This window comes from Diadema antillarum, unplaced genomic scaffold (genome assembly GCF_040938485.1).
Source record: "Diadema antillarum isolate AM-2024a unplaced genomic scaffold, OU_Dant_1.0 seq00002597_RagTag, whole genome shotgun sequence".
NCBI classification, from domain to species: domain Eukaryota; kingdom Metazoa; phylum Echinodermata; class Echinoidea; order Diadematoida; family Diadematidae; genus Diadema; species Diadema antillarum.
The window spans coordinates 64,295-76,387 of record NW_027273197.1 but is presented as its reverse complement, the minus strand read 5'-3'; the positions used below and the strand labels follow the sequence as shown (position 1 = coordinate 76,387).

At 39.7% G+C, this 12,093-nt stretch overlaps 1 protein-coding gene across 1 annotated transcript; it reads right to left on the bottom strand.

Moving 5' to 3' along the window:
- Positions 1–1,633: 1,633 nt before the first annotated feature.
- LOC139714984 (membrane progestin receptor gamma-like) lies at positions 1,634–7,638 on the bottom strand. The gene is made up of 4 exons (XM_071626627.1): positions 7,606–7,638; positions 5,812–6,166; positions 3,016–3,202; positions 1,634–2,084 (listed from the first exon to the last, which is right to left on the bottom strand). Exons 1-4 carry the CDS (start codon positions 7,636–7,638, stop codon positions 1,634–1,636), a joined length of 1,026 nt encoding a protein of 341 aa, XP_071482728.1.
- Positions 7,639–12,093: the final 4,455 nt, after the last annotated feature.

The following is a 12,093-nucleotide window of genomic DNA, read 5'->3' as shown; positions in this document are numbered from 1 at the left end:
TCTTGATAAATACTTAAAATCTTTGCAGACAAACCATGTCATAGACAGCTGATACTTGATGACAACTGCTGCTCTATTTCAAATATAATTTACGAGTTCATTTTGACATAGTTAACACCTTTGTTGTATTGCATGTTGAAGTTTTGAAAGATCGAGGTTTAATAGGCATAAGATACATAAATAGAGTTCTGAATAGCAGTATGTACAATAATGTTACAAATTTGTATACAAAATGAAGAAGCTCTCTTGTTATGTGTACATTTGGTTCTGTCATCATGAATGATACCCTGTAGTAATACTCAACTGCCAGAAATATTTTCGTCTTTGCAGGCACAATGGTTCTGTACTGGCCAAAAAATTTTGTCCTGATGTTGACATTTGCCAGCAGCATCTATGCAAAAAAAAAAAAAACCCAAACAAATCCATTTTCAGATTTGGTGAGAATGAAACAGACAAACAAGACTGGATAAAATTCATGTCATGATCATAAGATGACCTCATACTGTATACGCTATATATTTCGCGGGGGTTTTATTTTCGTGAATTTCGCGAGTCGGGAGCTATTCGCGAAATTAACAACACGCGAAAATATTACCTTCGAAAAATGAATCCCTTGCCTTGATGATACGAACATTTCAGTACTAGTATACCATGTCACGGCTTACCGAACAGACCATACTGGCTGAGCTTGTTTACGTACATATAGCACGTCCACGTCTACTTAAGAATACTGTAGAGAGCCAATCCATTATCGCAAGGGGACCACTCGTCAGAAATCTAGCGCGATGGACTTAACCACTTCAAAAATCAATGTTGAATTCTAACTTACTAGTTCGCAGAGTTTGGTAAGTTTTTTTTTTCATGCAGTGTATAACTAGTATCATTCTTATTTGCTAGTAAGTTGAAAATTCACACTTTCTTTGCCACTTCATATTTTCTCTGGTCCCCCAATCGCGAATTTAACCACTCGCGAAAATGTGTGGCAGTGGCAATTCGCGAAAATTTATGTACGCGAAAATTATAGCGTATTCAGTATTTTCTTTCCTTCTGTTGACAGCCTTCTCCTAATTTCCTATCAAAACAAGCTCTAGAGAATCACTGAGAAGGAATCGGTCTGCTATTAATAGTCAAACTGTTATCTGTGTGCAGACAAATGCACAAATGTATTGCCTACATGTATCTACCTATTAAAGATGCTACAGAAATGAAGAGTTCATTAACAAAGCAGGTTAAGCAACATTTTTTTTTTTTTAATTGAAGTATTTAACTCCACCATTAGCTACAGCAAAGTAAAACATTTCCAGTGATACCTCATTTCTTACATAACAATAAATATTTTTGAAATTATGATTAAAAGTCCCATATTTTCTTACATTTTTTTCTTTGTTGTCAATTTTAATCACAGAATAATCTCAAATTAACAAGAATGGAGTTAACCTGTTTTGTCATGAAACTCTTGAAATAGACATACACACGAGCTATCTGTCACAAATACGGGATGGCTTAACTACAGATTTCTAACTCTCTTGGACACAGACGCACAGTATCAGTCAGGAGTTAGAATGAAATTGTGCATCACACCAAACACATACAATATTTCAGTAATAAGAACCAAACTCTTCCTGGACTTGAATCAGTCACACCTGCATCCGCAACCATCCTGCCAGTGGGGGCGCCCTCCGCCCCCTTGCTGCCTGAGGCGCGCCAGGACATCCGGCTTGGACACGTGCCAAGAAAAGGCCCAGATGAGGAGCAGGTTCCCAACGAGGACAGCCAAAAACGCACCAGCCGTGCTGAGGAGCGTTGGCATGCCGACCACATCCAAGATGTAGTCCCGCCTCATCACCATGTCGCTGGAGAGGGCCAGGTACTGGGAGTACGTCGACAGGACGCCCCCTATGTGGAAGAACTGGTGGCTGTGGCCGAAAATATCAAAAGTGCCAGGTGCTAGCACCTCGGGGAAGCGTGTTGCGTAGAAAAGAGCGGTGGTGAGGGCACAGAGAAACTGGCGGATGTGATAGAGCTGGGCGTCTGAGTTGCAGTCGGTGCTGTCGCACAGGATGACGCGATACAAGAGAGGAATGCTGAGAGAAAGAGCAGTTCGAAATTAAATGTAAGGACTACAGTTTCACACATAACATGCTACAGGGAAACCCATTATAATGAGCTTCCTATAAAACAAATGTTTAGTGCTTTGGTGCATGTTGTGGTCACGATTTTCCATTACTTTATTTACATGTAGCTTGTATCATTTTTTAGTATGTTTACAACAAGCAACATCATTTCAAAGCAGTGGGGTTTTCCTGTATCTTCGGCATCATTTTGCCCTAAACTTTAATTGTAAGGACGAAATATCCATCAACTGCTCTTTTGGCTTTGCAAGCTCCAAGAAGACATCATAACACACTCCTCTGATTTCATACCCTTCAGATAAAACTTCAGAATATACTCATATTATACCATACTTACGGTAAGTACATCAATACCAGGAAGAATCACCTTTGGGAGTTTGTTGTGGAAGAATAACGACAGAAAGCAAATTTTTTAAGCTTGAGGAAATTATGCGCTGAAATTTTAGAAACAGAGTATTGGTATCAAACTCTCATGGGCTGCTGAAATTTGAGACACAGCTGGATTAAACAAAAAAGAGAATAAGGATTACAATTTTGGTTTCCATGACCACTTTTGAATCTCTCAAAAACTTCCCCATGGTTTCATCAAGGAATATCTCACACACACACTGCTTGACACTGGTTGAAAAACTCCAAAACTATAAAATGGGAAATTTCAAGTTTACTGTTCATCTCATAATCATCATCAGGGGTGGGATCCTGAAATTCCGTAAAGGGGGACGGGGGCGCAAACAATATTTTTGGTGCTACTTCCAGGTTTTATCTCATTTTTTTTCTTTTTATTTCTTTTCTTTTAACAACAAATAAAGAGGGGGTGCGCATCTGGTGCGACCCCCTCTGGATCCGCCACTGATCATAATCTTAAGTCAAAACACTGACTGACCTGCACCACACATATGGCACTAAAAAGGCCAGGAGTCGGCCCGAGTTGCGGATAGGTTCCCACTGCACAAGGCGGCTGTAGTTTGCCAGGACAGTACACAGCATACCGTTGAAGACCGCCACCGGTAGGTAGACACGGTGCAGGGCAGTGGAGGCAAGGTCAGGGGGAAAGACGTAGGCATTGTAGGCTGTGGGGACAGGAAGAAAAAGTGACAGGACTTTTGATAATTCACACTGACCAAGACATTCTTTAAATATTCTACTAGTACAGAGAATGTATGCATTTTCTATCATAAAATGGTCTTTAGAATCTATGCAATCTGATTTGTCAATTGTCATGCATTTGCTTTTGGCTCCCCCTTCAGATCTCGGTCGCGAAAATTTGCACTAAGGTAGAGGCCAATGTAATCTACAACACTGTATAGTTAGATTTTCACATTTAAATTTATGTATTTTACATTAATTAATTTATGCTAATTTATGGAAAAATTATTTTTTTGCCTATATATCAAAAAATAAAGCTCCAAGACTTCTAATTATTGGCTAACATATTCTTTTCAATATCCTCAACAATAACATTGAAGCATTGAGGCTTCATAATTATCTATTATGTATTTTATTGTTTATTGAATTTCTTATGTATTTCATTGTTTTTTTAATTTCTGTTTTGGGGTTTTTTTTGTCAAAATTTGTTGCAGGAACTTTTAAAACATAATCAGGCTAAAATAAATCATTATCAGCCATTCAAAGTAAAAATATTTATTTTCATTTGAATTAATTGCAAAAACACAATTTGCATTGGATTTGTACACAAAATCATGTTTTTGAGCAATTTGGGGTTGACAAATTTTTTTCAAAGGGGCGTGGCTTAAAAACGGTATGCCCGGGAGCAACAAATTTGGTCTCAAAAGTTGCGCGATACTTGAAAGAAAAAAGTTATAAAATGTCTCGGCGAGAGCATCACGCGTTGCGGAATAATCATGCGAAACGTCAAGGGGGGGCCAAAATGCCCCTCCCCCCTCCCCCACCCCCCTCCTGGTGGAAATAGGGTGAAAGGAGATGTATCTCACGCTTTTAGAATGCAGACTTGATATTGTTATACAGTACATGTCATACAAAATATACAAAATAGATTTGCTAAGGGACCCCTATTCAAAGGGATTGCAGTCCCATACTACATGGTATTTGGAAAGAACTAGCCTACTGTACAGCTGTATGGGAACAACAAAGAGTAATTTCTTGAAACTCTGCCCAACGTTAATAGAATAGGGCGACAAGTTATGGCAGCTGAGACCTTGACCTAACCAGCAACAGACAATGACAGCGAAATTGACTTCAATACTGCCAGATCCCTACCTATTCATTGGATCCTGCACAGATCACAGGGATACGATTGTACATGCTCAATGCAGTGTTTTTAATACACCCCTGCAAACTTGGCATGGATGGTGGCCACATGACAGTATGTGGGATGTAGTGTTAAAATAGCAGTGCCAGCCTTAAACTGGACCCATAAACATCTACGTACGAATTTATTGTTTAGGTGTGTCATTCAGAATGTGCAGTGACGTGTGAACACAAAAGGTCACAAATTTATTGAGCACTAGAATTTTACGAGGAGATTGGTGTCCATCTACAAACATAAAAAACAAGAATGTAGGTCATACGAATAATAAAATACAGATTTTTATTCAGTTTATAAATAAACAGGAAATCAAGGATTTACAAGTAAAAAATGCACACACACACACACACACACACACGCACACTCATACACACAACAAAAACAAACCTTTCAGTGGGCTACATGTATGTACAGCAGAGTATAATATTCAGATTTCAAGGTGAATTCACAGAAATTTGTATTACTTGCCCCAGATCCTCATATAAAACAAAAATACAAGCATGTACACTGCACTAGCTGTACAGTCAAGCAAGATACACACTACATGTAGTTTTAATTTTGCGCTTGTGTGGTTGGTCCCTAATTTCTCACACATGGGCACTAAAAAATTCATACCAGTAACAAATCAGTTCATGAAGAAAGAGTTAAATTTGTTTGTTTGTTTGCATGTTTTGTATGGTCTAATTGCTTGGTATAAAAAACAATCAGAATACATATTGCATATCTCATATACCATTTTGATCATTGCACTGTGAGTAAAAATTATGCTGTGACAGTATTTGAAAGGAACTACAATGTAGTATGAATTTTTGAACATTGTATGCGAACAACTGAATAATTCAAATTTCTTTGCCTTTTTTCAAATTTGCTTGGTATTATGAGGCTTCACTCTTTGATAGTACAGGCTTTAAATGCACTTTTATTAAGACATTGTTTACTTTCACATCTTATCATTTAATCTTTATACTTTGAGTGAGTGCATGTCATCTGGTGGGTGTGCTGTTATTTGTTCACTTCTTTTGTTGTTGCTTCACACTAGAAAAAGAAAGAAAAAACAGAGACTGTAGAGCCTGAATTATTAACATAATACTTCAAGGTGTATCCCGGCAATTAATTGAATAGTAAATTGTTACCCCCCCCCCCCCCCCCCCCCCCCCGCTATTAAGTACTGGTTAATGGTAAGATTAGAGCAAAGATTAGGGTTGGGGTTAGATTTAGGGTTGAGAGTGTGCTAGGGTTAGGACTAGGTTCAGGATTAGGATTAGGGCCAGGGGAAGGGGAAGGGTCCCGGGTAATTGCCCAGGGGGGTAATTGCCCAGGGGGTAATTGCCCAGGGGGTAATTGTCCAGGGGGTAATTGCCCTAGACCCCTTCAAGGCTCTCTTTCTCTCACCTATTGAGCACCCCAAGCTGTAGAGTCCGATGGCACCGTAGTCAAAGAAGAAGCATACGTGCCGCGCCGTCTCCGACAGACAATTAAAGAGGTGCGCCGTGGCGCTGGCCACCAGATACAGGCAGGAGGAGGCGAGGAAGGCGATGAACGGCCACGTGAACTGGTCGGCAAGGTCGTGGGGGTCGCGGACGTGACCCCAGGTCATCCAGGCGAAGGCGGCGAAGGACAAGAAGTGGGTCCAGAAGTTGACGGTCTCGTTAGTCCACTGGACAGCGCTCAGGAGGCATGTGGCGATGCTGCTGCGGCAGGAGCGGTAGCCAGAGATGATGAACGGCTCGCGGAAGTCCGACGGAACCTGGACATTGAGATTTATTATTCAACACCACCGGGCATTAGTGGGCTATTCCTCTTTGTTCTGTTTTGTTTTGTTTTGTTTTTTTCAATGCTCAAACTACTATTTTTATTTTATTCTTATTTATTTATTTATTTTTTGCTGATGCTTCTGAAATTGTGTTAATATATAATTTGTTGCCCCCAAGATGTTGTACAGTACATTTCTATATAAGGATGGTACATACCGGTATGTAAACAGCACACCAAATTCTTATCTATGTGACATGGATTGGTACCTGCATCCAAGCCAGCATAACTAGGACTTGGATCATCTTCAGCATTGGAATCAATGTTTTAGGTTTGGAGCCTTCAGATGAGAAATCACTTTGTGAAAGATTTCAGACGCATTTCTGTATCAAAGGCAAAAAGAATTCTTATCATTACAGTATATGTGGCATGAATGACCATGTATTTTTCAACAAGTTATGGAAAAAATATGCATTATGAATGCAATATCAAAGAATGATGGTGATACTTTCAGAGAGGCGGACCAAGTATTAAACTGACTGTGCAGTTTGTTTTCCTTCTCTGTTCAGTTTTTTGATTGCTAGGGTAGAGCTCTGTGTACAGCAACAGGGGTCTGTGGGCATACATGTATACAGATTTATAGTAAAATAGAGAGAGCGAGTATGGAGCTTGTAAACTCATTAGGGAGTTGTTTCACACAGAGACTGCAAGTTGCAATTACTGCAGTTTTACGTACACTTGTACCTCCCATCCTTTCTGTCTTTAAAAATAGGGATGATTTGGCTTGAAAGTCGGAAAGACAGAGCAGTTTCCATGGCAGTGTGTAATAGAATTATCAAGAAAAGTAGGAAACTCCTGTTGCAACAATTAGCTGGGAATGGTCAAAATTGTGATTCTTTCTCCCCAGTTCAGAATGGTACGGAGGTGTGCAGAACTATCAAATCAGTTGTGAGCATTAAAGAGACTGTACAGTTCTGGTTGAGGTGAGGATTTAGCTTTTATCGTTTAGCGAGATATTCAGAAACTACTCAATGAGATGTCAAAGAGCATGCAATTCTAAGGGGAATCAAAAGTTTATATGATGAAAATCGGTTTTGAAATGGCTGAGATATATTAAAAAAAAGGTGAAACAATTAGATCCTAATAAAAGGTGTGGCCTGTCGCCTTTCAGCATTATCACCTTTTTTGATATCTCAGTCTTTTTAAAACCGATTTTCATCAAATAAACATTGAATCCTTTTAAAAATTTACTGCTCTTTCATATTTCACAAGAGGTTTCTCATTATCTCACTTTAATAGGAATGTTATAGGCCTGAATCCTCACCTCAACCAGTACTGTACAGTCCCTTTAAAGTCATTGCCAATCACAATCCCAGCAATTTAAAACAGAGTTGGAAACTTACGAGAATGGCCAGCTGTAGGCCTTCTTCTTACCTGATTGAATCTGAGGAGTTTTATTGTCCACATCTTGCTTAAAATTGTTCCCTGTATAGCAGTCTGTTCATGAACCTGTGGACGCTAGTCTCTACTACCAGACTCCCACTGAGCCTACAGACAGAATGTCTGTAAAGTCTTGTGCCTCCTGTCACCTGGATTTCCTTAGTGCACTATTCAAAAAAGATACATGTAAATATCATTAAAAAATGAAATAAAAATAAGCATCCACAATCAAAACTACCCGTAGGAATAAACTCTGAGGATGTCCTTTGTTCCCCCACAATATGCCCATTCATGCACATTGAAAAAGCGCACGTGTCAAATCGCAATTCAAATTACGCATTTTGGCATAATGGCTCACATACAATGTATCTAGACGGCAAGAAAAGAATTGCAAAAATTCACACTGGTTCACAAGAGAAAATTGCAGTTCAAATCTCACAGTTTGAGCGAGGCCAAACTGTGGTTGGGCGAGTCTTGAGGTTTGACTTCCAACTTTGAACTGATGTACTGTTTCATGCAGAACAGTCGCAGAATGAGATGTATAAAAAACAGCATAATTTTGCACAGCATTCATGCAATTACTGTGCGCTCTGCAAATATTCACACCTATCCAGAAAAATTTAAAGCATTATGACTTTATCAGAAACAATTCACTTTTAATAGTGGTGCATGGATCGCAATGTGAATCTCAAAAATGGTCATGATTATGTCCAAACACATACACTGTAGGTACAGTGTATCTAGCCTAAATTTTGTACGCACACTTAACAAATGGTTTCTGAGTCCTGACCCAAATATTTATGACTATTGGTAGTGTGTGTGAATGCATTAAAGTGAGTTATTTCTTGACTGACAGGAACTAGATAGCTGGATACTTATTGTTTATCATGAATGGAAAGAGATTACCTAATACCCTTAATCCCTATTGTGTCCCTATATGGCCTTCGATCATATTGGATTGAAGGCACACCATGCTACACATGAGTGCACGGGTGGGCATGCCCCGGCCTAACCCCATCGCGGGGCGCTGTTTTGTCCGTATGGGGTCGCTGCTGCGGTTAGCCCCGGCCCTACCCCTACTGTAAGTTTGAAAGAGGCAGAGACTCTAACTCTCCCGTTTTCAATAGATCTCCCACCGAAAACCCATTTTTGCAAAATCTCCCATTCTCCCGCTTGAGATTTAATTTCTCCCGCCCTGGCTCTGTGTCTCCCGTTGGAAAGGATTTCTTACTTATTGCTATTGTATGTTGAAAAAATAAGCCTTAAATAGCACCAGAGAGCATCTAGAACCCTAGGAACTTCGCGCTTCGCACACATCAACTTGGAGTCTCCCGTTTGCTAGGGGTTTCAGACAGGAGAATCTCCAGATCAGAAGGTGCTTTGGGTTGGGTTGGAGTCTCTGAAGAGGTACTGAATGCTGATTAACCCATTGAGGGAGGGATGATTTCATGCTACAGCATGTATAATTTCCCATAGACACTTAATTGCCCGAGTATACTTGGGAATCGTCTTCAATGGGTTAAAAAAGCTTGGGAAGTTACATTTTACCGAAGCTATACATTACCCGGTAGGCCAATTAAAGTGCCTGTGCAGGTAAAGGGTTCAGTGCGCACGGCAATACAATGTACGTATTAAGATTACCAATCAATACTCACAATAATGATAATAATAATGATAATAATAATAATAATAATAATAATTATTATTATTATTATTATCATTAATAATAATAATTATTATTATTATTCAAAATAACAATAATAAAGTGGCTACAGTTTGTAAGTTGTATAGCACACCACACAGGTCCACCTTTTTGGTGCTCATCATGGCACTTCAAAAAATGGATAGATATAGGGTACACATTATTTTGTACACATGTACAGTGTGTACATGTTCAAACATGACAGGAGAAGAAAATGGCAAATAACAAACAAACGCATAGAAGACAGCTACACCTACCAGATAAAGAATACCATTGATTGTTCCCAACATTAAGCCCCTAGAAAATATACACTAATATACAGCTAATATTGCAATCATCATGATCATACCAGTCCTCAGTTTGACTTTGAGAGGAACAGATGCATATCAAGTTTGGATTTGCAATGATCATATCGATATTTGAAAAATGTAATTCTCTGAAAGATTTTATGTGGACTAATCTGCCTCGTCTAGCTGGTGTAGCCTGATGTGTGTAACGGTGGCCTCTTGTTTATCATGCCATGTTGATCTGGGGCGGATCCAGGAATTCTGTAAAGGGGGGGGGGGGCAACTAAGATATGTCTAGTACCACTTCTGGGTGTCATTTCATTTTTTCCTCTTTTTATTTCTTTTGTTTTTAACGAAAAATAAAGGGGGCGTGCGCTGGTTGCGCCCCCCTCCGGATCCGCCACTGTTGATTCATGGACATGGTTCTGTGTGGTCAAAATGATTTAATAATCTCGATTGGTATGGTAACTCATTGAACTGATCAAGAGTAAAGAGACCACCAAACTAACAGTACACTGTAACTGTTACTAACGTTAATTTTTTTAGGCTCTAAAAGTCTTGTGTTTTTAGGCAAATTTTATCAATATAGGTCTAATTATAAACTCCACGAGCAATATGTGTAGATCGAGATACCACGAGATTCAAGTAGCGATGTCAATGAGTCTGAGATCTACTACAGCTATCTAATAACTTGGTAGGCCAATTATATTAGTATTAGTATATTAGTATCTACCCCGATTCGCCATTAATATATTTTCGTGCATCGATCAAATTCAAGGCGAGATTACAATCGCGAATCGGCAGACCGAGTCCGGTCGCTTCGCAACACAATCTCCGCTGGCTAATCCACCCGGGCGTGTAAACACGACAAAGTTCGATGGATGGCCAGACTAGTTTAGGGCGACAAAACATGACTGTTCCCCACTCTAAATGTCACAATTCAAGACCATCACTGAATATTCTGATAAGTATGATATGACAACACTGGCTTACCAGAAGCGACGTCTGGTGCAAGTTTCCATGCGAAAAAATCACGAAAACGGGCCCGTCGGTCTCGGCTTTGCAGCAGAAACAGCAAACTTCACGATGCGTTCACCACTCCTGTCTGTTGATGTGGACGTTTCAAAGAGATAGCGATACGATACACACAGCTACGTTAGCTAGGCAGTATGACAGTCGACACACACACACACCAGCCGCCGAGCCACACACGTTCATACTGTAGAGTATTGTACATTGTATGATCTCTTCGAAAGTTTTCGCTTTCATATTCTATGAGCATCAACAAACCATGGCCGTGGCCGCGCCCATCGATCCCACGCATTCCTCTATCAGCCCACGCCTGAATGCCTTTACCACGCGTGGTTGCTCTGGGCAGCAAAAAGAATCAGGTTTTGGAGGACTAAAAATCGATCCTAAAGTCGCAAGGACCTGTTATAGATTCTAGAATCCTTTGAGGTCAACAATATGGGTTATTAGAGTGTCGTACCACCCTTACAAAAAATAACCATGAAATTTACGGTATTACCATGGTAAAACCTCAATTGCCATAGTAAAACCATGGTATCGATGGTATTACTACGAGTACCACAGAAAAACCATGGTGATGCATGGTGATACCACAGAAAAACCATGGTAAAACCTCAATTGCCATAGTAAAACCATGGTATCAATGGTATTGCTACGAGTACCACAGAAAAACCATTGTGATGCACGGTGATACCACAGAAAAACCATGGTAAACTATCAATACCATGACACGACCATGGTACTGATACGTATACTATAGAATAACTGTGAAGTCTATGGTATTTCCATGGTTTTACCATAGGCGACACAAAATAACCATGGTAATAGTATGTTATAATTTTTATACCATAGCACTACCATGGTATTACTACCAGTACCATGGAAAAACCATGCCATCTACTGTATTTGCCTGGTATAATATACTGTATACAGGTACAATAAAATAACTATGGTGATGCCGGGTTATGGCCATCATACCATGGCATCACCACGGTATTACCACTTGTACCATAAAATAACCATGGTATATAAGGAAAAACCCCAGTATCGCTGCACTAATTAACCATGGATATACCATGTAATAACCATCATACCATGGCACGGTTCTGGCACTACTAGGCCTACTTGTACCATAGAATAACCACGGAGATACCATATGATAACCATCATACCATGTACTACAACCACAGGGTCTTTAATCGTACCGCAGCATATATAACCATAGTCATTATGATATTCTTACAGCTGAAAGGGACTGTACAGTAGGTACTGGTTGAGATGAGGATTCAGATTTACAACTTATTTTTTTCTGTTAGATGATAAACCTCTCATGAAATAAAGTGTATGAAAGAGCATATACAGCTGTAATTTCAAGAAGGATTCAACGTTTTGAAGAAAATTGAAAATGGCTGAGATTACCAACCCCCCCCCCCCCCAAAAAAAAAATGAAATTGACAGGCCCCA

Bases quoted from the DNA above. Each gene is read 5' to 3' on its own strand.
- LOC139714984 (XM_071626627.1), bottom strand. From the start codon at position 7,638: ATGTGGACAATAAAACTCCTCAGATTCAATCAG. The intron at 6,167-7,605 runs GTAAGAAGAAGG...CTCAATGTCCAG, and splicing joins AACTCCTCAGATTCAATCAG to GTTCCGTCGGACTTCCGCGA. The intron at 3,203-5,811 runs GTGAGAGAAAGA...CTGTCCCCACAG, and splicing joins CAGCTTGGGGTGCTCAATAG to CCTACAATGCCTACGTCTTT.